The 25562-nt window shown below is 36.1% G+C and overlaps 1 protein-coding gene across 9 annotated transcripts in view; it reads right to left on the bottom strand.

Annotated features, from left to right (window-relative positions):
* The window catches only part of OSBPL9 (oxysterol binding protein like 9), a 136939-nt gene that overhangs the window by 27347 nt on the left and 84030 nt on the right, over positions 1 to 25562 (bottom strand). For 5 of the 9 annotated variants that reach the window (XM_066376277.1, XM_066376284.1, XM_066376282.1 and 2 more), the window contains 5 exons: positions 12908 to 13003; positions 12088 to 12135; positions 10340 to 10369; positions 9130 to 9180; positions 1327 to 1365 (listed from right to left, as the gene is read on the bottom strand). In XM_066376277.1, coding sequence (XP_066232374.1) covers positions 1327 to 1365; positions 9130 to 9180; positions 10340 to 10369; positions 12088 to 12135; positions 12908 to 13003 — 264 coding nt within the window. Of the gene's footprint in view, positions 1 to 1326; positions 1366 to 9129; positions 9181 to 10339; positions 10370 to 12087; positions 12136 to 12907; positions 13004 to 18627; positions 18697 to 25562 lie in introns of all 9 variants that reach the window. The other 4 variants (XM_066376276.1, XM_066376281.1, XM_066376279.1 and 1 more) reach the window with 3 other exon arrangements.

Genomic DNA, 25562 nt, shown 5'->3' with positions numbered 1-25562 from the left:
GTCACCAGCTTGAGTGCAGGCTCATCTGATTTGAGCAAGGCTCACCAGCTTGAGCCCAAGGTTGCTGGCTTGAGCAAGGGGCCACTTAGTCTGCTGTAGCCCCCTGAGTAAGGCACATATGAGAAAGCAATCAATGAACAACTATGGTACCGCAACAAAGAATTGATACTTATATCTCTCCCTTCCTGTCTGTCCCTCTCTCTGACCCACTCTCTGTCTCTGTCCAAAAAAAAGAAAGAAAAAGTAACTAATTGGCTGGAGGGAAAATAATGGCTAACAATTTTCCTTAGGGTCTTTGGGGACCATGAAAGCTAGACAATATATACAGTCTTTTTCCATAAGGCTTACAAACTTATTTAATATGTCAGGAAGAGCAATTATATTGCATTATATTTATATCACATAATTTTATTATATTATCATGGCTCAAACTCTAAACTCACACTGTGAAAAAAGAAATATTTTAATGTGTTTAATTCAAATTTTAAAAACACTTCTCTTATTTCCACTTTCTTAAGATATATGCAAAAATCATGGATATTTAACTTTTTTCATTTTAAACCAAATATAAAAATAACATGCTCATCCTTTCAAGTATAATCATGAGATGGTTTTGAAGATTTATAAAATAAGATTCTAGATAAGCTGTCATTTGTAAAGTCTCAGGACAAGAAAAAAAAGTGCTTCAGAAATAGTCTGAACAGAAGTCACTCAGTTGCGATAAAAACAAGGTTGCTCAAATGACAAACCTTCAAACTCTAACTTTAATTTCCAGCGAAGTTGAATATAAAGGAAGAGTAAAAAGCCAGGGAGGAGGAAAGAATAAGAAAATGTCTGTAATTAAAAGAACTCATGTTCCAACAAAAATGCAATTTATATACTACAGTAGTAATGCTGTTTAATACAATAATAGAAACCCATAAACATATTTAAACAGATTAAGATGTGTTTCAATATAGCCTTCCTCTCTACATTCATCTAAGAAAAAAGTTGACAAGAAATGTAGCATTGTGAGTTATGCCTTATTTAGTCATAAAAGCTGCGTAATCATACCATGATTAATCCTTCAAGTTAACACATGCAAAGTGATTCAATCTGGACCGACACTTAGAAATTTTAAGATCGACATTTCCCCTCCAAATGATTGCTGAAAGATGGCCAACTTTAGGAGCTCAAGGAAAATTGCAAGCTAACAACAAAAAGCAGTGAGTAGGTGAAAAGAAGAATTTGTGTTGAAAAAGAAGTAGAAATTCAGCTTCTCCTGACCTGATTGGTTATAACACTCTGCAGAAGTAAAGGGAAACAAAAAGATTAGATTAAACTTACTATCATTCCATCTGCGTGCTTCTCCGCATTACACTGGTCCTTAAGGAGAAATGTTAAAAATATTAACTTCATTCTCTCATTTAAGCAACTCCTTGGTGTACTTTCTTCCCTAAGAAAGCTTATTTTACCAGGTAAGTAACAATGTTAGAAACTATTTCTCTGCTTCCATTAAGATTTTCATTTCATTTGTACATTCCAAGACAAACATAATTCCATCACTGGCTACACAACAACCAACACCAAGAGCAAGGCAATTATTTTTCCGTCCAGGCCTTTAATTAAGTTCACTGTAGAAATATCCTATGGAACATTATTTTTGGGCTCAATTTTATAGGAAATTTCCCAAACTCTTACTGTACTTCAAAGCTATGACAATTGTATACTCTACCTTTAAAAACTCAGGCTAGACACTATTTCCCATATTCCAACTGCTGATCCAAGAATTATTCTAATATTTTTCTAAATAGATGGTCTGATTTTTTCTTTCAGTAGACATAACCACTATATTCATGGAATGATGATATAAGGGCTAAACACTACCTGGCAGGTATTTTACTATATTAATCCACTTAATTCCATCAACAACTCTATAAGATAGGTACTATCTTATCCCCATTGGACAGATGAGAAAATTGAGACAGAGAGAATGTGACAAGGCATAATTCCCATACAGCTAGTTCCAGTATTCATGCTCTTAACTAATATGCTATTATTTTTTTCAAGACTTTATGTATTCAATTTTCAGAGAGGAGAGAGGGAGAGGGAGAAAGAGAGAGAGAGAGAGAGACAAGGGGGAGGAGCAGGAAGCATCAACTCTCATATGTGCCTTGATCAGGCAAGCCCCAGGTTTTGAACTGGCGACCTCAGTGTTCTAGGTCGATGCTCTATCCCACTGTGCCACCACAGGTCAGGCCTAATATGCTATTTTGTCTTGCCTTTCTAAAAATATATTTGAGGAAGAAGGTGGTGGAAAGTTACCAACATATTATTGTTCCTATAACTAGAACCCACGTACTAGTATTATTTAGACAATATGTTTAACTTTAAATAAAACTAATGAAAGTTGAAATCCAGAAGTTTTCAAGTTTTAATAGAAACCAAAAGTTGATCTTGGTTTTAAATATAATGGCTAAGTTTTATCTCATTTATTGGTAAACTTTTTCTTACTTTGAATACTAAGCTTACTCAGAAATCTACAGCCTGACCAGGCAGTGGCGCAGTGGACAGAGTGTTGACCTGGAACACTGAGGACCTGGTTCAAAGCCTGAGGTCCCTGGCTTGAGCACAGGCTCAACCAGTTTGAGCGCAGGCTCACCAGCTTGAGCACTGGGTCACTGGCTTGAGCATGGGACCATAGATATGACCCCATGGTCACTGGCTTGAACCCAAAGGTCTCTGGCTTAAAGCCCAAGGTCAATGGCTTGAGCAAGGGGTCACTGGTGAAGCTGGAGCCCCCTGGTCAAGGTATGTATGAGACTCAATCAGTATCACAAGTAGGAGTTGATATTCCTCATCTCTCTCCCTTCCTGTCCGTTGTCTGTCCATCTCTCACTCAGTCTTAGAAAAAAAAATCTACATATTGAAGAGTCAAGCAAGAGCAACTTCAAGATTTGGGGATGCTTTTATTTTTCTAAGAACATGTGCAAGAAAGAATCAATGTTAACAGGCCTAAAAAACCTAATTTTAGAAAGGCCTGCTATGAAACTGGTGTCCAGGAAACTGGATTTCAGGAGGGCTCCCACTATTCCAACTGTAAGGTGGCTCACTGTTGCCTACACTGTTTAAGTGAGCATGATGGTTTATTCTGAACACCTGCTTTCCTTCTGGAAGTTTGGAATCTTAGGAAATGCTAAGTAGAGAGTGCTTACATGACAAGCCTCCAATAAAAACCTTGGGTGTTGAAAACAATAACAAACCGTGGGTGTCGAATCTCTAATGAGTTTCTCTGGTGAACAACATTTCACATGTGTTGTCACAATTTGTTTCTGGAGGAATTAAGCACATCCTGTATGACTCCATTAGAAGAAGGCTCTTAGAAGCTTGCGCAGGCTTCCTCTGGGTTTTGCCCCTGTGCCTGTACCTTTGCTGATTTTGCTATAATAAATTGTAGCTATGGGTACAACTAATACACTGTGTCCTGTGAGTCCTCCAAGCAAATCACCAAACCAGGGTGGTCCTGGCAACCTCCGACACTGCATGTAATTTGTATATCTCTGAGAGTAACTGCATTTTTTTTTTTAAGTGAGAAGAGGGGAGATAGTGAGAGAGTCTCCTGCATGTGCCCTCTCTGGAGCCAATGCTCAAATCAACCAAGCTATCCTCAGCACTTAAGGCTGACACTCGGACCAACCAAGCAAAAGGCTGTGAGATGGAGGAGAGAGAAGGGAGAGAGAGAAAGGGGAGAGGGAGGAGAAGAGAAGCAGATAGTCATTTCTTGTGTGTGCCTTGACTGGAGATGGAACCAGGACGTCTGCATGCTGGCTGATGCTCTATCTACTAAGCCAACCGACCAGGGCCTGAGTAACTGCATTTTTATATCTAAATCATTCTTGTTGGGATTTCCCCCTTTGTTTGCACAAATGAATTAACCTGAATTAACTATATATTTAAAATACCAATGTTTCACGAATTCTTAATACAATCTGCTAAAAATAAATTGAGAATAAAAGAAATTAAGTTTCTTGCTCCAATGATATTTTAATTTACTTTTATCTTCCCACTTTTAATTTCTAAACATTAACAACTGATTTTTCCAGCCCTGACCAGGTGGCTCAGAGCACATATGAGAAACAATCAATGCATGCATAACTAAATGCAACTAAGTGAACAAACGGTTGATGCTTTCTCTCCTCCTCTCCATTCCCCCCACTTCCTTCCCTCCACTCAAATCAATGGAAAAACATTTTTTAGTAATATTATATACATATGGTAGATTAAATTTTCCAAAATATGGCTCCAATATGAGGTAGAGTTCTTGGCCTCTACCCTTGAACCCAGGTGGGTCTTTGTATCTGGTAACTGTCTTTACTAGTAAGTACAGAAGTGACTACAGGTGACCTCTGAGACTAGGTCATGGAAATACCAAAGCCTTCTAACTTGATTTCTTAAAACCCAGTTACCACACGGTAAGAAACCCCGAGTGTAGTGAAGAGGACTGTATGAAGAAGAACCCAGGGTCCCAGACAACTTCCCAGGTTTGTGAGTGAGTCTTGAAAGTGGATCCTCTGGCCCCCACCCCCAATCAAGCCACCATAGGTGATACTGCATAAAGCAGAAACAAGTCATGAGGCCTACCTAAATTGCAGATTAGTGAGCAAAACAAATTACTGTTGCTATTTTAAGATACTCAGTTTTGGGTGACTCATTAATGCAGCAATAGATCACTCATATATTACATTATCTAAGAAAATCACCACTTCTAATATAATTTTAAATAAATATCTCACCATTCCCTCTACCCCAAAATGTTCTTGATTAATGATGCATGCTATTTAGAGGGTGTTTTAAATTTGGGTTTATAATTTTTACTACTATTGTGGTTTGTCTTTTAAGGCAGAGTCAAATCTACATAAACCCATAGACTAATAAATGCCTTACTGTCAATCCATTCCCATCATGAACTTTAGGGATTTTGTTCTATTACTTAAAAAGGCTTACACATACCCTGCTCTCCACTTCCTTCCACCTTTCTGTTGTTGTTTCTGTTTTGTAAGTAAACCACAAGTTACATTTTACTGGGGTCAGCAAAGCTAAATCTCAAGTGTTACTGAACCAGAGATTCAACTGAATTCAATAAGAACCATGTTAATGAAACAAAGAAATGGTCTAATCCTATTTCCTACTTAAATTATACCATATGTTTATCTAGTTATAGGTGCCTCAGTCCTTAATATAGTGGCTACTCTCTTCTCTGAACCTACTAGCATGGCTGAGATCTAGAAGTATGACAGATTTCAAAAACATCAGCACCACATAATTTGGGAAGACTTTTGATCAGAATTACAGACTCCAGTATTTTTAAGGCCATGCCTGCCCCACCCCCTCAAAATACACGAACTATATCCCCATCTTTCTAATGAGGCAATGCAGTCTAGAGAAAACTATTAAGTACCTATAAACTTAATATATGAAAGAAACAACATGATGAAAGAAAATTTCTAATTCAAGTTTGATGAGATTCAACAAATACAGCTGGGATGACTGGATATCCATATGTAAAAAAACATACTGCTCACAAAAATTAGAAAATATTTCAAAATGAATATGAAGCTATAAAATATCTCCTAAATTTTGTGAGCAGTATATATATTGGACCCCTTACATGACACTACAAAGAGTAATTCAAAGCAGATCATAGACCTAAATGTAAGAGCTAAAACTATAAAACTCTTAGAAGAAAACACAGGAATAAATCCTAGTGATCTTGGATTAGGCAATGATTTCTAAAAAAGCCACCAAAGGCACAATAAATGGAAGACTGATAAGTTGGACTTCATCAAATTTTAAAAGTTGCATGCTTCTAAGGAGAATTGTATCAAGAAAGTGAAAGACGACTCAGAGACTTGAAGAAAAACCTGTAAACCATATTCGTCACAAGCACTTGTATCCAGAATATGTAAAATCATTCTTACAACTCAATATTAAGATAAACAACTAAAAAGTGGGCAAAGAATTTGAACAGACATTTCTCCAAAGATGACATATGAATGTTAATAAGCACATGAGAAGATGCTCAACATTATTATTCCCCAGGGAAATGCAAATGAAAACCACAATGAGATACAACAATGAGAATGGCTATAATCAAAAGGACATAATCATAAAGGTTGGTGAGAGTGTAGACCCCGTATACATTGTAAGCGGGAAAGTAAAATGGTATGGCTGCTTTGGGAAACAGTTTAGGAGTTTCTTAAAAAGTTATACATAGAGTTGGCATATGACCCAGAAATAGCACTCTTAGGTATATACTTAAGAGAAAGAAAATACATATTGATACAAAAACATTATAGGCAAATGTTCACAGCAGCAGTATTCATAATGGCCCCAAAGTGAAAACAACCCAATTATTCATCAACTGATGAATGGATAAACAAAATGTAGTACATCCATTCAATGAAATATTATTTAGCAATAAAAAAGAATTAAATCCTTATGCTAAGTGAAAGAAGCCAGTCATGAAAGACTACATATTTATGAACCTTTTTATATGAAATGTCCAAAATAGGCAAATCTGAAGACAGCAAGTAGACAAGCAGTGGCAGGGCCCGGAAGAGGTGAGAGATACAGGGAACGACTGCGGAACAGGTGTGGTATTTCTCTTGGGGGTGATAAAATGTGCTAAAATCAGATTATGGTGATGGCTGCACAACTTTGTAAATACACTAAAAACATGTAAACTTTAGTGAACTTTATGGTACATAAATGATGTATCAATAAACCTGTTTTTAAAGTCTGACAAGAAATTAATGAATACATACTAATGAAAACAAAAAGTATGTGCACAAAAATGTTCTGGAAAAAGAGCCTGGGATCCAAAAATAATTTGTACAATCTACTTTAAACATACCTATGCACAGACAACTCAATTCTGAAAAGATAATCTAGACCTGTGCTGTCCAGTTTGGTAGTTACTAGTCACAAGTGGCTATTCAGCGTATATTCAATTAGTTCAAAGTATAAAAAACACCCTAGATATTAAAGACTTGGTGCAAAAAAACAAAAACAAAAAACCATGAACTATCTCATTAATAAATCTTTATACTGACATGTTAAAATGGTAATATTTTGGATATACTGAGTTAAACAAACTGCATTAATAAAATTAACTTTACTTGATTATGTGAGTAGTGGCACATGGTAACATTACCTAATCCTGATGAAGAGCGGGTCTGCCCCCCCCAACTGTAGGCGCCTCCCAGACTGTGCTCTGCTCCCTCCCCAGGCCCCTCACTTCCTCTGAAGTTCCCTATGAGTGGAACACTAGCTGTCTCCCTATATATGGTATATATGGTATAAAGAAAAAATTAAGTCTTCTGAGCTAACAGCCCACCTGAAAATGGCACTTAGCAAGTGGTGCCCAGGCTTTGCTGCACAGGAGAATCGCCAGGAAATGTAAAACTCCTAATGCCCATGGGATACCCCATACCAACAACAGAATGTATGCGTGGGGGCCAGTTATCAGAACTGTTCAAGATCCCCAGGGTGATTCCAATGTGCAGCAAAAAGTTTGAGAACCAATGCACTTACCATTTAGGCAGGAGGAAGAATATGGGAGTGATAATTTAAATAAACTGGTAGGCCTGACCTGTGGTGGCGCAGTGGATAAAAGCGTCGACCTGGAAAAGCTGAGGTCACCAGTTCGAAATCCTGGGACTATCTGGTCAAGGCACATAGGGGAATTGATGATTCCTGCTTCTCCTTACCTTTCCTCTCTCTCTCTCTCCTTTCTCTAAAATGAATAAATAAAATCTTAAATGAACTGGTAAGAACTTATAGCAAACTTCCTCTAAGCAGCTAATACTAAATTGAGCCAAAACAATAAAAGTATCAAAATAGCTATCTTCTTATATCCTTTGGGTTCTCAGATGGCAACATTTCTCTCAAGATAGCCAATTCCAATATTTTATTATTCTACTAGAAGAACAGTCCTTCAAAGTGGCTATATCAATTTATATTCCCCTCAGGAGTTCTCCTATTTTTACCAACATGTGATAATGTCATTTAAAATTTTATGCTCTCCTAATTCTTTTTTAATTCAACGAACACTTATTATAGGCCTGGTATTAAGAGCATTACAAATACTAAGTTAAGTCTCACACCACCGGTGAGATTACAGGTACTATTTTATCCACATTTTATATGAGAAGAGATCAAAGCACACAGAGGATGATGAACTTGCTCAGATGGTGAAGCAAGGGTTCAAAGCCAGAGACAGTCTGACTCCAGAGTTCACACACTTAATGAAATACTGTCTTTCATTATTATTTTAAAACCCTGTATCGTAAAAAATACATAAAAATAAAAACCCTATATTTAAATCACAGATTAACTAACCAAATTTACCCAAAGATTAATTTATAAGGCAGACCATCACAGCACAACAGAGCGGCAGCCAAATAAAAAAATCACACGCACAGTGAAAATACTAAACCATGCACAATTAAAAATTATGTATTGGAAAAGTTCATTTGAAATTCACAGTTACTTATCAGGCCTCCATTATGTGGCAGGCAACTGTTCTAGGCAGTGAGGACACAGTGATATTATGTATATAATACAGTGGTAGTATGGACAATAATTCAAAAGTATATTTTATTTCATGAACACAGAACAGCAATTTACTTTAATTCATTAGTTCATTAATGTAGTTTAGTACCAAAAAAAAAATCTGTAACACCATTTTAAAAAATATGTCTTGATTATACACTTCATTATAAATGAGGAAAAGAAGTCTACTAAAATTTAATTCCTTTTCTTGCCAAGAAAAACATTTTTGTTAAAGGTCCTGCAAACTATGTCCCCGTTCCAAGCAGTGGTATGAATAAAATGGAAGGAAGGGGTGAGTCATTCAAATGATCCCTTCCTTCCCAGCCATCATCAGAAATGACCTAATCAGAAACAGACACATACTGATAGGTAACATCCAAACACAATAGTTGTTCGATAGTACCAGGAACCCCATGATACAATTTACTGTAAAGAGACATACATTTTAGAACCAAGTTTTTTGACTATTAAAGGAAAATGCCATTATAATTTTTAAATGCCATTAAATGAAAATAATCAGAAGTAAAATTTACTTACTTTAGCAATCTGCAGCAACACAATGCAGTGTTTAATTGATTCTACCATGCTCTATAAAAACAAGACACTGATTTTAGGTTCTTGCCCTGGACAAAATGGTTATAGATGTTGAAAATCTATAAAAATGAGTTTATATACACAGGGTTTAGGTTTATACTATACAAGACAAACCCTCTCTGGATATCCAGTGGGTTCTAACATGCTGATAATGTCAAGTAAACTTAAAACTTATTATTAGCAATCTATAAAATGGTAAAGAATGCCAATTAAGATACTGAATAACAACTAACTGATTTTCAACTCTTCAAACAGAATTAACTTCCAAATTCTTAGATCAATAGCAGGCATCCATTGTAAATTCCAAAAACATCCATTCAAAACTTTTAAGAATTATGGAGAGTAAGAAATCCTATCAAAATATTAGTGAACCTGTAATACTATTTTGTCTGTTTTTAAATGTTCTTCTCAAAATGCAAATTTTATTAGTAGCCTGTTTGTTGTCAGAAAGCCAGAAATCACAATGTATTCTAATTTTTTTTTGTATTTGTATTTTTCCGAAGTTAGAAGCAGGGAGGCAGTCAGACAGACTCCTGCCTGTGCCCGACTGGAATCCACCTGGCATGCCCACCAGGGGCTGATGCTCTGCCCATCTGGGGCGTTGCTCCATTGTGGCTGGAGCCACTCTAATGCCTGAGGCAGAGGCCATGGAGCTGTCCTCACTGCCCGCCCGACTTTGCTCAATGGAGCCTTGGCTGCGGGAGGGGAAGAGACAGAGAGGAAGGAGAGGGGCAGGGGTGGAGAAGCAGATGGGCGCTTCTCCTGTGTGCCCTGACCAGGAACTGAACCTGGGACTTCCACACGCCGGGCTGACACTCTACCGCTGAGCCAACCAGCCAGGGCCGTATTCTAATTTTAAAAGAGAAAATATATGCTGTGCATAGATGACATCTTTTATCCAAGAATCCTTTTATCCAAGGATCTCAAACAGACAAGACCAGAAACATAAAATGACACACAAAGTCAATTTCAGTTAGAGGGATTATCCTACTCATCTAAATTCCTTTAGAAAACACAAGTCTTAAAATACTCTTGTAAAAACTCATAAAATTAAAATCTGAATTGTTCTTATTAATAACAGAAGCAGCTTAGAAATATAAACATTTGAAAGTACTCTCTAATGCAAAGACATTTTATCAAACACATAACTTACATTTGTTGTCTCTTTGAGAGTTTCAATTTTCTGTGAAAATAAGTTTAAATAGAAATCATCAGAAGCACAAAGAGGTATTGCTATTTTTACTGTTTGGTCATTTAAAGAATTTTATCAAATGTACTTATTACTGAGAGTAGTCAGGTTGAAATGGGAATATTATTGGTTATATTAGTTTTTTTATTTACATAAAAATTCAGACATTTTATGAATTATATTCTCCCATAAAATTCATGTGATTCAATTAATGACTTATAAGAATATAAAACATTCTTAATCCTTAAGTGGAGTAAGTTTTTTTCTATGTATCTAATACGTGATTTTAAAATGCTTATTTTAATTTATTTTTATTGATTTGAGACAGAGTGAGAAATGGGGAGAGAACACTGATTTGTTGTTCCACTTGTTTATGCATTCATTGGTTGATTCTTGTGTATTCCCTGACCAGAGATCGAACCCACAACTTTGGCATAGGGGGATGATACTCTAAGCAACTAAGCTACCCAGCCCGGGCTTGAAATGCCAACCTTAGACCCTGGACAGCTGGTTCAGTGGTAGAGTGTCAGCCCGGCATATGGATGACCCAGTTCAATTCCCATCAGGAAACACAGGAGAAGCGACCATCTGCTTCTCCACCCCTCTCCCTCTCCCTTCTTTCTATGTCTTTCTCTCTCTTCTCTTCCTACAGCCATAGCTCCACTGGAGCAAGCTGGCTGAAGATGGCTCTATGGCAGGGGTCTCAAACTCAACTCAGCATGTGGGGCGCAGAGCAAGATCACAGCCGTTCGGCGGGCCGCACTAGGTCTACAAAAGGCAACTGTTACACAACACTTTTCTCACTGCAGTTGAAAACAAAAAAAAATCAGTACAACATTGTTCGGCGGGCCGCATGCAGCCCGCAGGCCACGAGTTTGAGACCCCTGCTCTATGGCCTTGCCTCAGGTGCTAAAAGCTTGGTTGCCAAGCAATGGAGCAACAGCCCTAGATGGGCAGAGCATCGTCCAGTAGGGGGCTTGCCCGGTGAATCCTAGAGTCAGGGCACATGCAAGAGTCAGTCACTCTGCCTCTACTCCTCTTAAGGAAAAATAAAATTTTTTAATTAAAAAGAAAAAAATCACCTCAAACTTTGCTAAGTTGTCTAAAAATGACATGGGACTAAATTCTAAACTAAGAATGGAAGGTGAGCTAAACATAAGTTACTTTTATTACCACGTGTGAAAGAGTCAAATGAGAAACCATGGTCAACAGAAATTGAAAAAAAATAAAGCCGCATCAGGAAATTTAGTCAAGGAGAGGAAAAATGTAAATTAAAAAAAGAAAACAATATTCAAACTATATATAAAGCAGCTGTCAGGAATCTAAAGGGGGAAGGATAGTAGCAGAACCAGAATCAATGCAATATTTGTTTTGTTTCCTCATGTGTGGCTTCTTGTTTATTCTGCAAATTCTTGTCAGTTCGTTTATTAATATTGGAAGTGATCACATGTAAATTTAGTAACTGTCTACCTTCAATATGTGATACCTGAAGAGGAGAACTTGCTCCTAGAAAGGTGATACTTACAAAACAAGTATATTAAAATTCCATGCATTATCCTTTTGTTTAATTATGAAACCATAATTCACCAGAACACTCCCCTTGTAGTATTCAAACAGGTCAACAGCAGGCAAAAACAGGGTCCTTCTGTTATCTCTGCAGATGCTCTTAAATTTAAAAAATTTTAAGTCAAAATCATGATGATAGAAGTTACCTTTCTCTGTTCATCATCTTTGCAGTTTTGAAGTTTGTCATCAAAAAGCTACAGGATTAAAAAAATGATAACAGAATCAAGTCACTTTACTACTTTGTGTATATTTACTAAATATAGAAAAGCAAAGTTTAATTCTTTCACACATTTCTTCCAGGGAAGATTTATATGTACGTATTTCAAGATAACCTATTATTTTTTTCAAGGACTGCACAACATCAAGTTCTACTGCATTATTTTAAATGGTCAGGATCAATTACACTGGTGGAATCGGAAACAAACATGACTTTTAAGAACTTAACCTATCAATGCAAACCTCAATTTTTTTCTACTTTGTCATCCAAGTTTATCAACCCTCCTCTATCTTCCCAGGGCCTTTGGTTGTAATTAATGTTAAAGTAGGAATGGAAGGAGACAATTTCAGTAAAGATACAGGAAGCAGAGAATTGTCTCTCCGAATCCCTGACTTCCCAAATAGAAAAAGGTCTTAGAAATAGAGCCACTTAAAACTTACCAGTTTCACATAATTTTAAAACAAAATGTGAATCTAATCTTGTAATATTTTCTTCTAATTATGTGTAGATATGTCCTATTTTTAATGATCAAAAGTGTGCGTTATATATATACACTATCAATACTATTAGATTAGAAATAAAGATCTTTGAATTAAGTCATCAGATCTTTTAATAAATCAGCTTTAAAAACTACTGAAGAACCACATAAGGGTTGTAAATTAATATAAAATAAATAACTGTTTTTACTCAAAAATCAACAACACTTGCTAATACTTTATATCAATACAATATATAAACTAATGCCATACCTTTAATTGTTCTATCAAAATTTGTAGATAAGCATCAGCCTCTGTAAGTTTCTTATCAAAATCTTGGACGCTAGGAACAAATCCTGAATCCAAACCCTAGAGAAAAAGAAAACTTGTGATAAATCTAGCAATGCCCAAGCAATGTTTAATAGTACAAAAGCTACCTCAACCTTCATACATGACAATTCTATTTTTAAAATAAAAATGCTACTTCTACATAAAAAAATGTATCTTTTAAAATTATCTAAATTCTCCAAGGATAGTGGTACATCAGTCTTCCTTTCATGAACTTCTGGTACTATTTTCCTGTCATCAAATAACATGCACTGCTGCTCAAATCAAGATTCACCCTGCTCTTCAGAATCACTTTCTTTTCTCCCAAAAGCCCCAGAGTAGCCCCCAGTCACTTCCAGAGCAACAGTAATTCAGCTAAAGGAACATATACAAAAACACCTCAGATTACCTATCTTCCTCATACTTTTTGTTCAGTCCATTCCTCCAATCCTTTAATCTTAACTTCATACTCTATTTATTTTAGTTCAGTTTCCTAACCCACCTCATTAGCTCTGATGTTTTCCTCCTCCCTTATTAAAAAAGAAAATAATAACTTTAAAATTCTTGCTTCTTCTAAGAAGAGGGCCTTCTCTAAGTGAAAGTGACAACACTTCTGTTTTAATCAAGTTCCCTACTCACTTTCAGCCTTGGCATTAACACTACACTCTGGACATGGTGTGAATGTTTATTTATTTAGAGGGCCCACTTATTTTCTCAGTTTAACTTTCTGGCATTTGCATGTCCTACTTTTTGTACATCAAAAATTTTAAGCTCCAAGAACACAGGATTCCTATGTTTTAATGCTACTCAAAACAAACTTTTGAGTTCTTAATCATTTCTGACTGAAAATCTCTCAATCTTAGCTATAAAAGACAAAACAGGTGGAGACTGAACAGACTGCCAGCTTGCCATATTCGCATGCCCAGACGTCATGCAGTTAAACTAGAAAACAAGGGTTGGGAAACACTAACGTCACAATCTCAACTTAGCCACAGTTTTAATTACAAAACTGTGTTTAAATGGGTGGCATACAGTGGTTCAACACATTATTCTTGAATCTCATTTGTCCTATCTTTCCTACCTTTGGCCAACACATGCTCATCATTTTCACATTCCCAATTTTATAAAAATGAACGTTAGAGTTCACTTTTTATTATACCAATTCCTCATGTTCCGGTGACTAAAGTCATGGTAAAGCACTTTCGCAGCCATTATCTCAAATACCAGATTGAGACGGTATAGTCTTTTGGAAACAACAATGGGTTGGCAAACCTGGTTTCTAATTGCAGCTCAGCCAATAACAAGATATTGTGTTTCTTTAAGCTACTGTTTTCTTATCTGCCAAATACAGGCATCCTCCTCTTACTAATATTAATGTGTATTAATAGTACCTCTACTAAGGACCTACAGTTACTAACACTGTCAACTACTAATATTACTATTGTTGCTCTTCCTAAACTAAAATTTAAATTCTGAATCAAAACATTAAAAACATAAGTTCTATTCAGATCATAGGAAAATCAATTTATCTTGTCATGCATCTTCCTTTTCAAATTTAAAGGCAATAACGCTGCCTATATATGTATTTTACATACATGCCTACATTTTTACACACATGTAAAGAAACTGCTTGAAATGATTATGGAAAAACTGCTTCCCGATGAGAGATATCATATATAAAAACAACATTTAAGAAAAAAAAATCAAACAAGGTACATAAAATCCAGATATATTTATAAAATTGTGGTTAAGTATCTTCATTTTAAAAGATAACAAATAATTTCCTAGTAGAAACATTTACTATGTGCAGTATGATAACAACAGATGTGGAAAGGAAAGAAAAATCTGTCGTATTTCTGAGATACTACAGCTCTGTTCTAAAAATAGGAGTAATTTATTTCCAGGTTACTGTACCAAAAAAAATTAGAATTGCTGCTTGGCTTGGTTTTTGTTTTGTTTCACAGAGCAATATATCACTATAAATAGTTTAATTACAAAACTCAGTTAAAATTGGCTAAATACACTATTCTTGTTAAATATTATAAAGGTCAATGGCACATTCAGAAATAAATAAAAAGGTGAATGAAGCATCTTAGAGGGAAAAAGTGATTTCTAAGAATTTCCCTCTTCTGAATCACTTAGAACTAATTAATATACCCTTTTGAATAGATCACTGTACACAAAAAATCCTCTAATCAATACATAGAAACATTTAAATTACTGAGATCTGAAATCAACCTAAATTAATTCTTCAGAAACAACCCTTTGATGCTGCTATAATCATATGAACTTCACCTTGGCTTTTTCCTCAGACCCACCTCTAGTGTTCCACAATATTCCTGTACTCTTTTCTAATTCCACAGACACAGTATCCAAGTCAAAGATCTACTCAGCAATTCATCTTTCTTTATGCAATATGTAATGGGAGGTTTTATTACAACAGTTATTAGCTTAAAATCTCAGAACTGGCCTAAACTCTCTTGCACAGTAAGTAATCTATAAATCGTTGGTGTACTCAAGAAAATCTACATAGTTATCCATCTGCAATCAATAAAATAACATGCTTAAGTTTATCAACAACACGGACAAGCAATTGATAGTAATTATACCTTTCTCAAATCCAGAATAACGCCCTAGAATACAAATTTTCACTACATATCATAACTTAAAGCACATAGACTTAAAGCTACCTACCTAGTCTAATGTCTTTGAAAGTCATCTAATCTTTGCTTGAGCATCTAAAGAAGACCAGGAACTTATTACCACCTAACAAACTTTTTCATAAAAATTCCCTAAAGTCATAACTATTCCTCTTTCCATTCAACGTTAACAATATAAAGCACTGCACTTATTCATATCCTTTTTAATGGAGTTCTGTTTTAGTGCAGATCATAAAAATAGAATATAGTCCTTTACTAGGTTGAGAGGGGCCTGTCTTTGAAAAGAAGCCAGAACATGGCAGACCCTTTAAGACAGAGTCTGACACTTCCTACTTCTTACAGTGGAGAACAAGCAGGTTGAGTCAAGCAGCTCTACTTTCTAGTACTCTGTACTCACCTCATCTAACATCTATCATATTTTGTCATAATTAAGTATTTAATTAATTGACTTCTCTAAAGGATAAGCCCCATGAGGGCAAGAACTGTGGCCTTTGACAGTACAGCCCCCAGGGCAAGCTCAGTGTTGAATGAATGCTGTGCTGCTGACTGCAGCATGAGGCCCTGTGGATGCCATGGTACTCGTCTTCTCCACAACCTCCTCTCCTCTGCCTGTTCTCTTTCTCCTTCCTGTTTTCTACTCCCTCACACTCTTTTCACTTCTTTTTTTCCTTCTCTTTTTGTCTATGTCCTTCAGTAGTAATTTAAATGGTTTTGTAGCATTTTTGGCACTCAGGACCTAAGAGGCTGCTGTTCCCCAATCATATTGAGGAGCCATAGCTTTAATATGATTTGTTTGAATTAATTTAAAGTTTAAGTTAAATACAACTATTACAGAGAAATGAAGACAAAATGGTCTCTGATGTAAAAGAAGTTAAATCAGAAGAACCACAATAGAAACCAGACCTAAATCTAATCATAAAATGAGAAATATATATAAAGAAAAAAACTACTTATGGGACAAATATGCTAAACCAAAATAGTCTCTAGTTTTCATGAGTACTTTGCTAATAAATAAATCTAAAGTACATATATAAAGTCAAGAAGAGTAACACGGTTTTATATCAGTCAGGATCTATGTACCCAGTTTTAAATACACACACAGAGACACATCTGGCCCAATTTAAGGGGAATTTCAAAAATAACATCAAGACTAGTAGAAGAATATCAAACTGCCTCAAAACTATGTGTGTGGCCCTGGCCGGTTGGCTCAGTGGTAGAGCGTCGGCCTGGCGTGCAGAAGTCCCGGGTTCGATTCCCGGCCAAGGCACACAGGAGAAGCGCCCATCTGCTTCTCCACCCCTCCCCCTCTCCTTCCTCTCTGTCTCTCTCTTCCCCTCCCGCAGTGAGGCTCCATTGGAGCAAAGATGGCCCGGGCGCTGCGGATGGCTCCTTGGCCTCTGCCCCAGGCGCTAGAGTAGCTCTGGTCGCAACAGAGTGACGCCCCGGAGGGGCAGAGCATCGGCCCCTGGTGGGCGTGCCGGGTGGATCCCGGTCGGGCGCATGCGGGAGTCTGTCTGACTGTCTCTCCCTGTTTCCAGCTTCAGAAAAATACAAAAAACAAACAAACAAACAAAAAAACTATGGCCCTGGCCGGTTGGCTCAGCGGTAGAGCGTCGGCCTAGCGTGTGGAGGACCCGGGTTCGATTCCCGGCCAGGGCACACAGGAGAAGCGCCCATTTGCTTCTCCACCCCTCCACCGCGCTTTCCTCTCTGTCTCTCTCTTCCCCTCCCGCAGCCGAAGCTCCATTGGAGCAAAGATGGCCCGGGCGCTGGGGATGGCTCTGTGGCCTCTGCCCCAGGCGCTAGAGTGGCTCTGGTCGCAATATGGCGACGCCCAGGATGGGCAGAGCATCGCCCCCTGGTGGGCAGAGCGTCGCCCCCTGGTGGGCGTGCCGGGTGGATCCCGGTCGGGCGCATGCGGGAGTCTGTCTGACTGTCTCTCCCTGTTTCCAGCTTCAGAAAAATGAAAAAAAAAAACAAAAAACAAAAACTATGTGTGCACTCCCTACTATCTTGTTAATACTTATATTGAAAAGCATCGCTTCACTTCAAAGCTAACAAATGTCGGCAAAATTAAATGAATTCCTATTAATGACTTGAGTTGGAAGCATTAAACAGTATAGTTCATACATACCCATAACTGAATATATCACCCCCATTAAAAAGAAGACTATTGCAAGGGATGTCCTTACAACTGTCTGAAGTCATATGAACTGTATGCAGCTGCTTCGGGGACAGACTCTCTAAGTAAAACTAAAACAATACAGGAGGCAATTTTTGAGACAGGGAGTAAGAACTTTTAAAGTTAATTCCTGCTGGCAGAGGAAGAGTAATGAACAGTGGAGGTAAAGGTGAGAAAAGGTGGTTTAAGGTCTTCTGAGGTCAGTATCAGGAAATAAGACACTTATGGGTAATTTGAGGAACTGAGAATAGTACAAGAGGAAGGGCTATGACTGAATAATAATATTGTAAAAAAAAATTCACAAATCAGTAAATATTTCCACATCAAATCTTATTTCACAGCAAAAACTAAGGACTAAGTACCAATCTCTATATTCAGTGCTTTTTCCTGTACAGGAGAAAACTGTTATACAATAAAAATATATTGCAAAAAGAGAAAAGGAAAATATATTAGAAAGAGATATCCCATTAAGTCTCATAGAAAAGTTCAGAATAACAACAGAATAAATTATCAGTAGTAGAATTATAAAAAGGGTAACAACAGCTAAAAAATCTAACAAAGAAAAAACACCAAAAAGAAAACGAGTTTCCTAATGAAAAACAAATGGCATGAATCCAGACAAAAGTAGATGATGCTAAAAATTAGCAAAGCACACATTCTATAATTAAAACAATGAAAACTTTGTAGAAATGTCATTTTGATTAAAATATGAGAGTATCTGGAAAGTCTATGTTCACAATCAGCAGTTTGAGATGACATGCATCACAGATACACTTTCATCCAATGACAGAAGTACAGGGCATACTTACAATTAAATCACTTACAATTATTTTTGAAAATTCAAGAACTGGAGAGATACCAGAAGACTGGAAAAAAGCAAGTGTGGTACTGATCTTCCATAAAGGTAAGGAAAAAAGAGAATAGAAGGTTACCATGCTGCGAGTCTGACATCAGTAATTAAGCAAAGAAAAATATTAAGAGAAAAATCTGTAACTGTACAGAGGAAAAGTAGGTAAATGAACAACAGCAAATGGCAAGTTAAAAAGAAAAAAAAAAAGACTACAAAACTTAATGGCTTTTCTGGTCCTTAGAAATTTGCTAGCAAATTAAGTATTTTTTGGGGAAAAAAGGACACCATTCTGTCCTCTTACCAAATGATTTAAAAGCTGGCTTAATACGGCCCTGGCTGGTTGGCTCAGTGGTAGAGCATTGGCCTGGCGTGCAGAAGTCCCGGCCAGGGCACACAGGAGAAGCACCCATTTGCTTCTCCACCCCTCCCCCTCTCCTTCCTCTCTGTCTCTCTCTTCCCCTCCCACAGCCAAGGCTCCATTGGAGCAAAGTTGGCCCAGGCGCTGAGGATGGCTCCATGGCCTCTGCCTCAGGCGCTAGAATGGCTCTGGTCGCAACAGAGCAACGCCCCAGCTGGACAGAGCATCGCCCCCTGGTGGGTATGCCGGGTAGATCCCAGGCGGGCGCATGCGGAAGTCTGTCTGACTGCCTCCCTGTTTCCAGCTTCAGAAAAATACAAAAAATAAAATACTGATCCCACCCCCCCAAAAAAAAGCTGGCTTAATAATAAAAAAAGAAGATTAAAGGAATCAGAAATAGTAATAAGATCATGATTTTGAGTGGGATAATACTAATCTATAAATTCCTTGGATTTCTGAAAATTTGGAAACATTGATAATCCCTGCTGTCTCTGTTGTTTATTCACTTCAGCTAAGGAAAGAATAGGATTTAGAGGTATAGAGAAGTTCTAAGGGTAAGAATTTCTCCTTATTTTTAATCCTAATGAATACTCAACTATTGATTCATTTAGACATAAGATTATCAATTCAAAAATGTCCACAAAATGGAGTCTATTATCAAACTCCTCCACTGTATTTTCAGGAAGATATTTTCCATTTAAATCAATATTCTGATAATCTAAGGCTCCAAATTAATAGGTTATTTTTTTAATAAACATGGTAGCTATATCTCCCTTACCAATAACTGCTAGGTAATCCAAGAATGCCCTAAATATATATTAAGGTCTTTTCCCACAGTTCTGGATTCACATGGATGCATAATATATATTAAAATATTTTTCAGGGTACTGGGTTCTCTGCTATATACTTTACTTCATTATCACAAGTTAAGGTAAAGTAGATAAATATTAACCCTATTTTTATAAGTGCTTCCCCAAATCATTCAACTGGGATTATTTTTTTATTGGTATTTCAACCCAATCCTTGGATTTCAAATCCATTACACTTTTCTATTAAATCACAATGATATTTGAAAAGAATTCATAGCATAAGAGCACTAAAATATAACCTAAAAATTTCCCCAAGGAGTTTGAAATAGTGAAAATGAGCATAAGCTTTAAGGTTAGACTGATCCAGTTTTAAATCCTGAATCTTCAGCTTCCTAACCAATTAATTACCTGTATAATCTGGCCAAGCTACTTTCTCTATCTCCACTTTCTCACAAGAAGTGGGTATAACAAAAAACCACTCAAGGTTGTTGGAAAGATGAAATGAAAGAATGTATAAATTAACACAACAGTAGGGGTTCTGTTTCCTCTTCATAATTTGGAATCATGAAAAACCAAGATTTACCATTGCATCCCAGGCCTTACAAAAGTACCTAACATATAGAAGGAACTCAATGAATAATTGATGGATAAAAGCAAAATGAACTAATAACCAAATAATACCATAAAACACATGCAATTTTCATAGACATCTATAATCAAGAAAAGGATATAAGTATAAATTGTATTTAACATTCCTTTAAAAAAAAAAGAAAGCAAACAGCAAGTTGAACTCTGAAGAAGATAATAGTAATCAAAAAGGTATGACCAACAGATAAAACAAGTAACAAAATACAGTCCTGGACAACAAATCAGGAAAAAAAATTCTACTTGAGATGTTCAGAGTATTGGGCATTATGTTTGAATCACAAAAGGTAAATTATACTGAATTATTACCCTGGTAACAAAAAAAAAATCGAACAATATAATCTGATTTTTGAAAATACATTACTTCTTTGAAAAGTAGAATCACCTTTATATTTCAATTTACAAAGAAAATAGTTTATTATATGCATAATAATGAATATGTATAACATTGTTTCTGTTAAAAAAAAATACCACAAAACTAACCTGAATTGATTATAATTGGGAAAAAGAATTGCTTTGTCAAACAGGAATCAATTACAAACCCCATGTCAAAATTCATGAACTTTAATCAAAACTTTTCAGCACAATTGCTTATTCTTTATCTAACACTGACACTATTCTGTAACTCTTTGACTTACAGAATGAAACACTAATATTAATTCTATAAAGTGATTTGGTTACTCAAACTGCACAAAAAGTTTGGAATTAGTACCGTATTTCTCTATTTAAATCATTGATAGCTTGTTCTCCCAAAAGCCTCTCAATTTATTTGATAAAGTCATATAAAAAGTTATTATCAAGCTATATAATAAAACACAAACTTGAAGTTTATATATAGGATGCCCATATATCCTACTTTGTCTAAAACAGTTCCTATTTATGCCTGTTATCTCAGTAAAATTATTAGCAACCTCCTCCTTCCTCTCAAAAGTGCCTTAGTTTGGCCAAGAAATTATATGTCTCCCTCTCTATAAAGGATGTAACTAGCATTTTAGAGATACAAATGTCTGGATGACACAAAAATTGCTTAAGAGGTTTCAAAATTATGAGGCAGCACATTACTTAAAATTAAACATGAGTTTATAGGCTCTGAATGTACAAAGCAAACTACAGAAATATATAAAATAGACACTAGAACTCAATTAATATTAACTGAGTGCTTACCTTATGTTAGATAAGTGGAAATATGAGTAATACGAAGTTACATTAAAAAAAAAAAACTATATTAGTTACACAGACATACATACACACCCCCTGAAATAAAACACAGGAAACAAAACACATGAAACATACATTATTACTAAGGAGTGAGATTGAGGGAAAGGGGGTATTTGAAACAGGATTCTTTTAGTTTTTGACTTTATATATTCATGTTGTCTGACTTTTAAGATAAGTATGCATTTATTTATTTTAATTTAAACCCAAAAGTTTTATGTAAAAAATATTCAGAAACTGTACAGATATTTTCCAAAAATTTTGTAAGTTTTCGTTTGTAAAATCAGCGTTATTCTTTTAACATTATCTACCAAATACTAAAATGTCTTTTTTTATTTATTTATTCATTTTAGAGAGGAGAAAAGAAAGAAAGAGAGGAGAGGGAGGGAGGGAGGGAGGGAGAGAGAGAACGAGAGAATAAATGGGGGAGGAGCAGGATGCATCAACTCCCATAGGTGCCTTGACCAGGTAAGCTCAGAGTTTCGAACCAGCAACAACCTCAGTGTTCCAGGTCAATGCTTTATCCACTGCGCCACCACAGGTCAGGCTAAAATGTCTTTCAAAAGTAAATTTGGCCATGCTAAAGGGGCTCAGATTCACCTTTCCAAGCAAAATAAAATGTAGCATAACAAATGTATAAGTTCATTTATAGATAAAGCACAGAAGAGTAAAACAGCACTTAAAAACTAGCAATCATCATAATACTAGAATGCTGAGAAAGAAAATGGTTAGTAAAACAAAGCAGAGTACTTAAATTTCCCCCCACATCCTTTCCGCTGATAACATGAGCATGAATCAACATTCAAGACAACAAATTAATAAAAAACAAAAATATCTACTACATCATTCCCAACAAAGCACCATTTGACAACATGATATTGGCAATCAGTCAAAGCTTTTTCTTTCAACATTTGTTGGTCAGGCTACCAGCAAAATCTTTAAGTCATAGGTTAAGTCATTCCAGGATTTAAATAAGCACTGAGTGGCTAATTACTATGAGGTGGAAAAAATATGTACATTCTTCCCCTCTCCAACCTCAGACTACTGTCTATCGTTTAGCTTAACGGCATTTTGAAAAGTAAAAAGTTTCAATATTTTTAGGGTTCACCAAAACCAAAGTTTTAGGTAAACTTCTTGAAAACTTGCTTTATGAATAACTAGAAGACATTCACATTAAACACGTGAATCCTTGAACTGAGTGTTTTAGTAGTTCAAGTTTTGAAATAACTGCAGAATTCTCATTCATAGTATAATCTTTGTTGATTTGATTATAATATGTTTAAAAAAAACCCTCATATACTCCTCTAACAAAACTGGACCTTGGTATAGAAAAATATCATATAGGAAATCAACACCCAGTGGAGATGATAAGTTAGACCAATAGACACTCAGTACTAAGAGGCTTTTATCTCACACAAACCACCAAATACATTGAGGAAAAATAATCACATTATAAAAATAAATAAATTCTATATTGGTTTGGCATTTATCCTGTAAAAATTATATATGACAGTTTTTTATATTTTATTTTAGCTGCCAGTAAATATCAAACAGAAGGAAACAGGTTCAGTTATTGCTACAACTGTTTAAAGTGTAATACAAAATTACCCTGATTTTCTTTAATTGTTGACAGAAATCTGTGAAGATGGTTTAAAATAGGACTGGAATATATGCCCATGAAGACAGGACTTTGTTTTGTTCTCTACTCTATCCCCCTGAATAGTGCTTGGCTTGTAACAAGTACTCAATAAAAATGTTATATATGAACCATAAAAAACCCTGAATAGCACTCCTGAGAAAAAAAGACAAAGCCAGAAGTATCATACTACCTGACTTCAAATTATACCACAGAGCCATGATAATCAAAACAGCATGGTATTGGCAGAAAAACAGACACACAGACCAATGAAACAAAATTGAGAGCCCAAAAATAAAACGTCAGATATGTGGACAAATCATCTCTGACAAAGGAGCCAAAAACACACAATGGAGAAAAGAAAGCCTCTTTAATAAATGGTGCTGAGAAACTGGAAAGCCACATGCAAAAGAATCAAACTTGACTACAGTTTGTCCCTCTACACAAAAATTAATTCAAAATGGATCAAAAACCTAAATATAAGATCTGAAACAATAAATTACATAGAAGAAAACATAAGCACTAAACTCATGGACCTGGCCATAAAGAACAATTTATGAATTTGACCCCAAAGGCAAGGGAAATAAAGGCAAAAATAAATGAATAGGACTATATCAAACTAAAAAGCTTCTGCACAGCAAAAGAAACTGACAAAACAAAAAGCCAACAAAATGAGAGGTGATATTTGCAAATAACAGCTCTGATAAGGGGTTAATATCCAAAATATATAAACCACTCAGGAAGCTCAGCAACAAAAAAGCAAGTGATCCAATTAAAAATGGGGAGAGGACCTGAACACTTTCCCAAGAAGACATACAGATGGCCAACAGATTTATGAAAAGATGTTCATCCTCACTAGCTATTCAAGAAAAGCAAATCAAAACTACAATGAGATACCACCTCACACCTGTTAGATTGGCTATTATCAATAAGACAGGTAATAACAAGTGTTGGAGAGGCTGTGGAGAAAAAGGAACCCTCATTCACTGCTGGTGGGAATGCAAATTAGTACAACCATTACAAAAGAATGGTGGTTCCTCAAAAAATTAAGACTAGAATTATCATACAACCCAGTAATCCCTCTACTGGGTATCTACCCCCCAAAACTCAAAAACATTGGTACAGAAGGATACATGCACCCCCAAGCTCATCGCAGCATTGTTCACAGTGGCCAAGACATGGAAACAACCAGTGTGTCCTTCAATGGAGGATTGGATAAAGATGTGGTGCGTGCGTGCGTGCGTGTGTGTGTGTGTGTGTGTGTGTGTATATATGGTGTGGAATACTACAAAGCCATAAGAAATGATGACATATTGCCATTTATGACAACATGGATGGACCTTGAGAACATTATACTGAGTGGAATAAGTACATCAGAAAAAGCTAAGAACTGTTTGATTACACACATAGGTGGGATATAAAACAGACTCATAGACATAGATAAAAGTGAAGTGGTTACTGGAAGAAGGGGAAGTAAGGGGATGGGTAGGTGGGGGGACTGGAGAGGGGGATAAAGAGGGACAAATATAAGGTGACGGAAAATTATCTGACTTTGGGTAATGGGTATACAGCACAGTCAACAGTTCAAATGCTATAGAAATGTTTACCTGAAACCTATGCACTCTTATTGATCAATGTCACCATGTTAAAGTTAATTTTCTAAATAAAAATTTTAAAAATGTTATAAATGAATAAGAAATCCTGAAATGTACCTGTTAGCATTTACACATAAAAAGTAACCAAAGTACAAGAAGTTTCTGCAGATCTTAAGTCAGAGTATTCATGAAAAAAAAAATCACATATTATCCATTTAGTTATTACAGAGGATTTGTTTTTATAAGTATGGATGCTGAATTCTTTAAGGCTAAAAGATTTTCAGAAAAAATGAGAAACTGAATAGGAGGAAAGACACTGTACTACACAAGCAGTTACAAGAAGCAAGACCTGGCAATGACAACTGACTTGTCCCTCTAAGAACTTGTTCTCTCGTGCCAAATCTTATCATGAGCTCTGTGTTCCAAACATTACCCAGGGCTTAGAATTCAGCATTCAAGAATGATTTATTCAATGGGAATCTCTTCGTCTCTTGGTACTTTCTGGATGCTATGGGGATGCCAAGATAAAATAGACATAGACCCAGCCCAAAGAAGTTTCAAACCTATTTGAAGAGATAAACATCTGTCTACAAATAACTGATTCAAGCATGAAAAAGTATCATGAGAAAGGTACTAAGAGATACCAAGGAG

Source organism: Saccopteryx leptura, chromosome 3 (genome assembly GCF_036850995.1).
Source record: "Saccopteryx leptura isolate mSacLep1 chromosome 3, mSacLep1_pri_phased_curated, whole genome shotgun sequence".
Taxonomy (NCBI): domain Eukaryota; kingdom Metazoa; phylum Chordata; class Mammalia; order Chiroptera; family Emballonuridae; genus Saccopteryx; species Saccopteryx leptura.
This window is presented reverse-complemented; position numbering and strand designations above follow the sequence as displayed.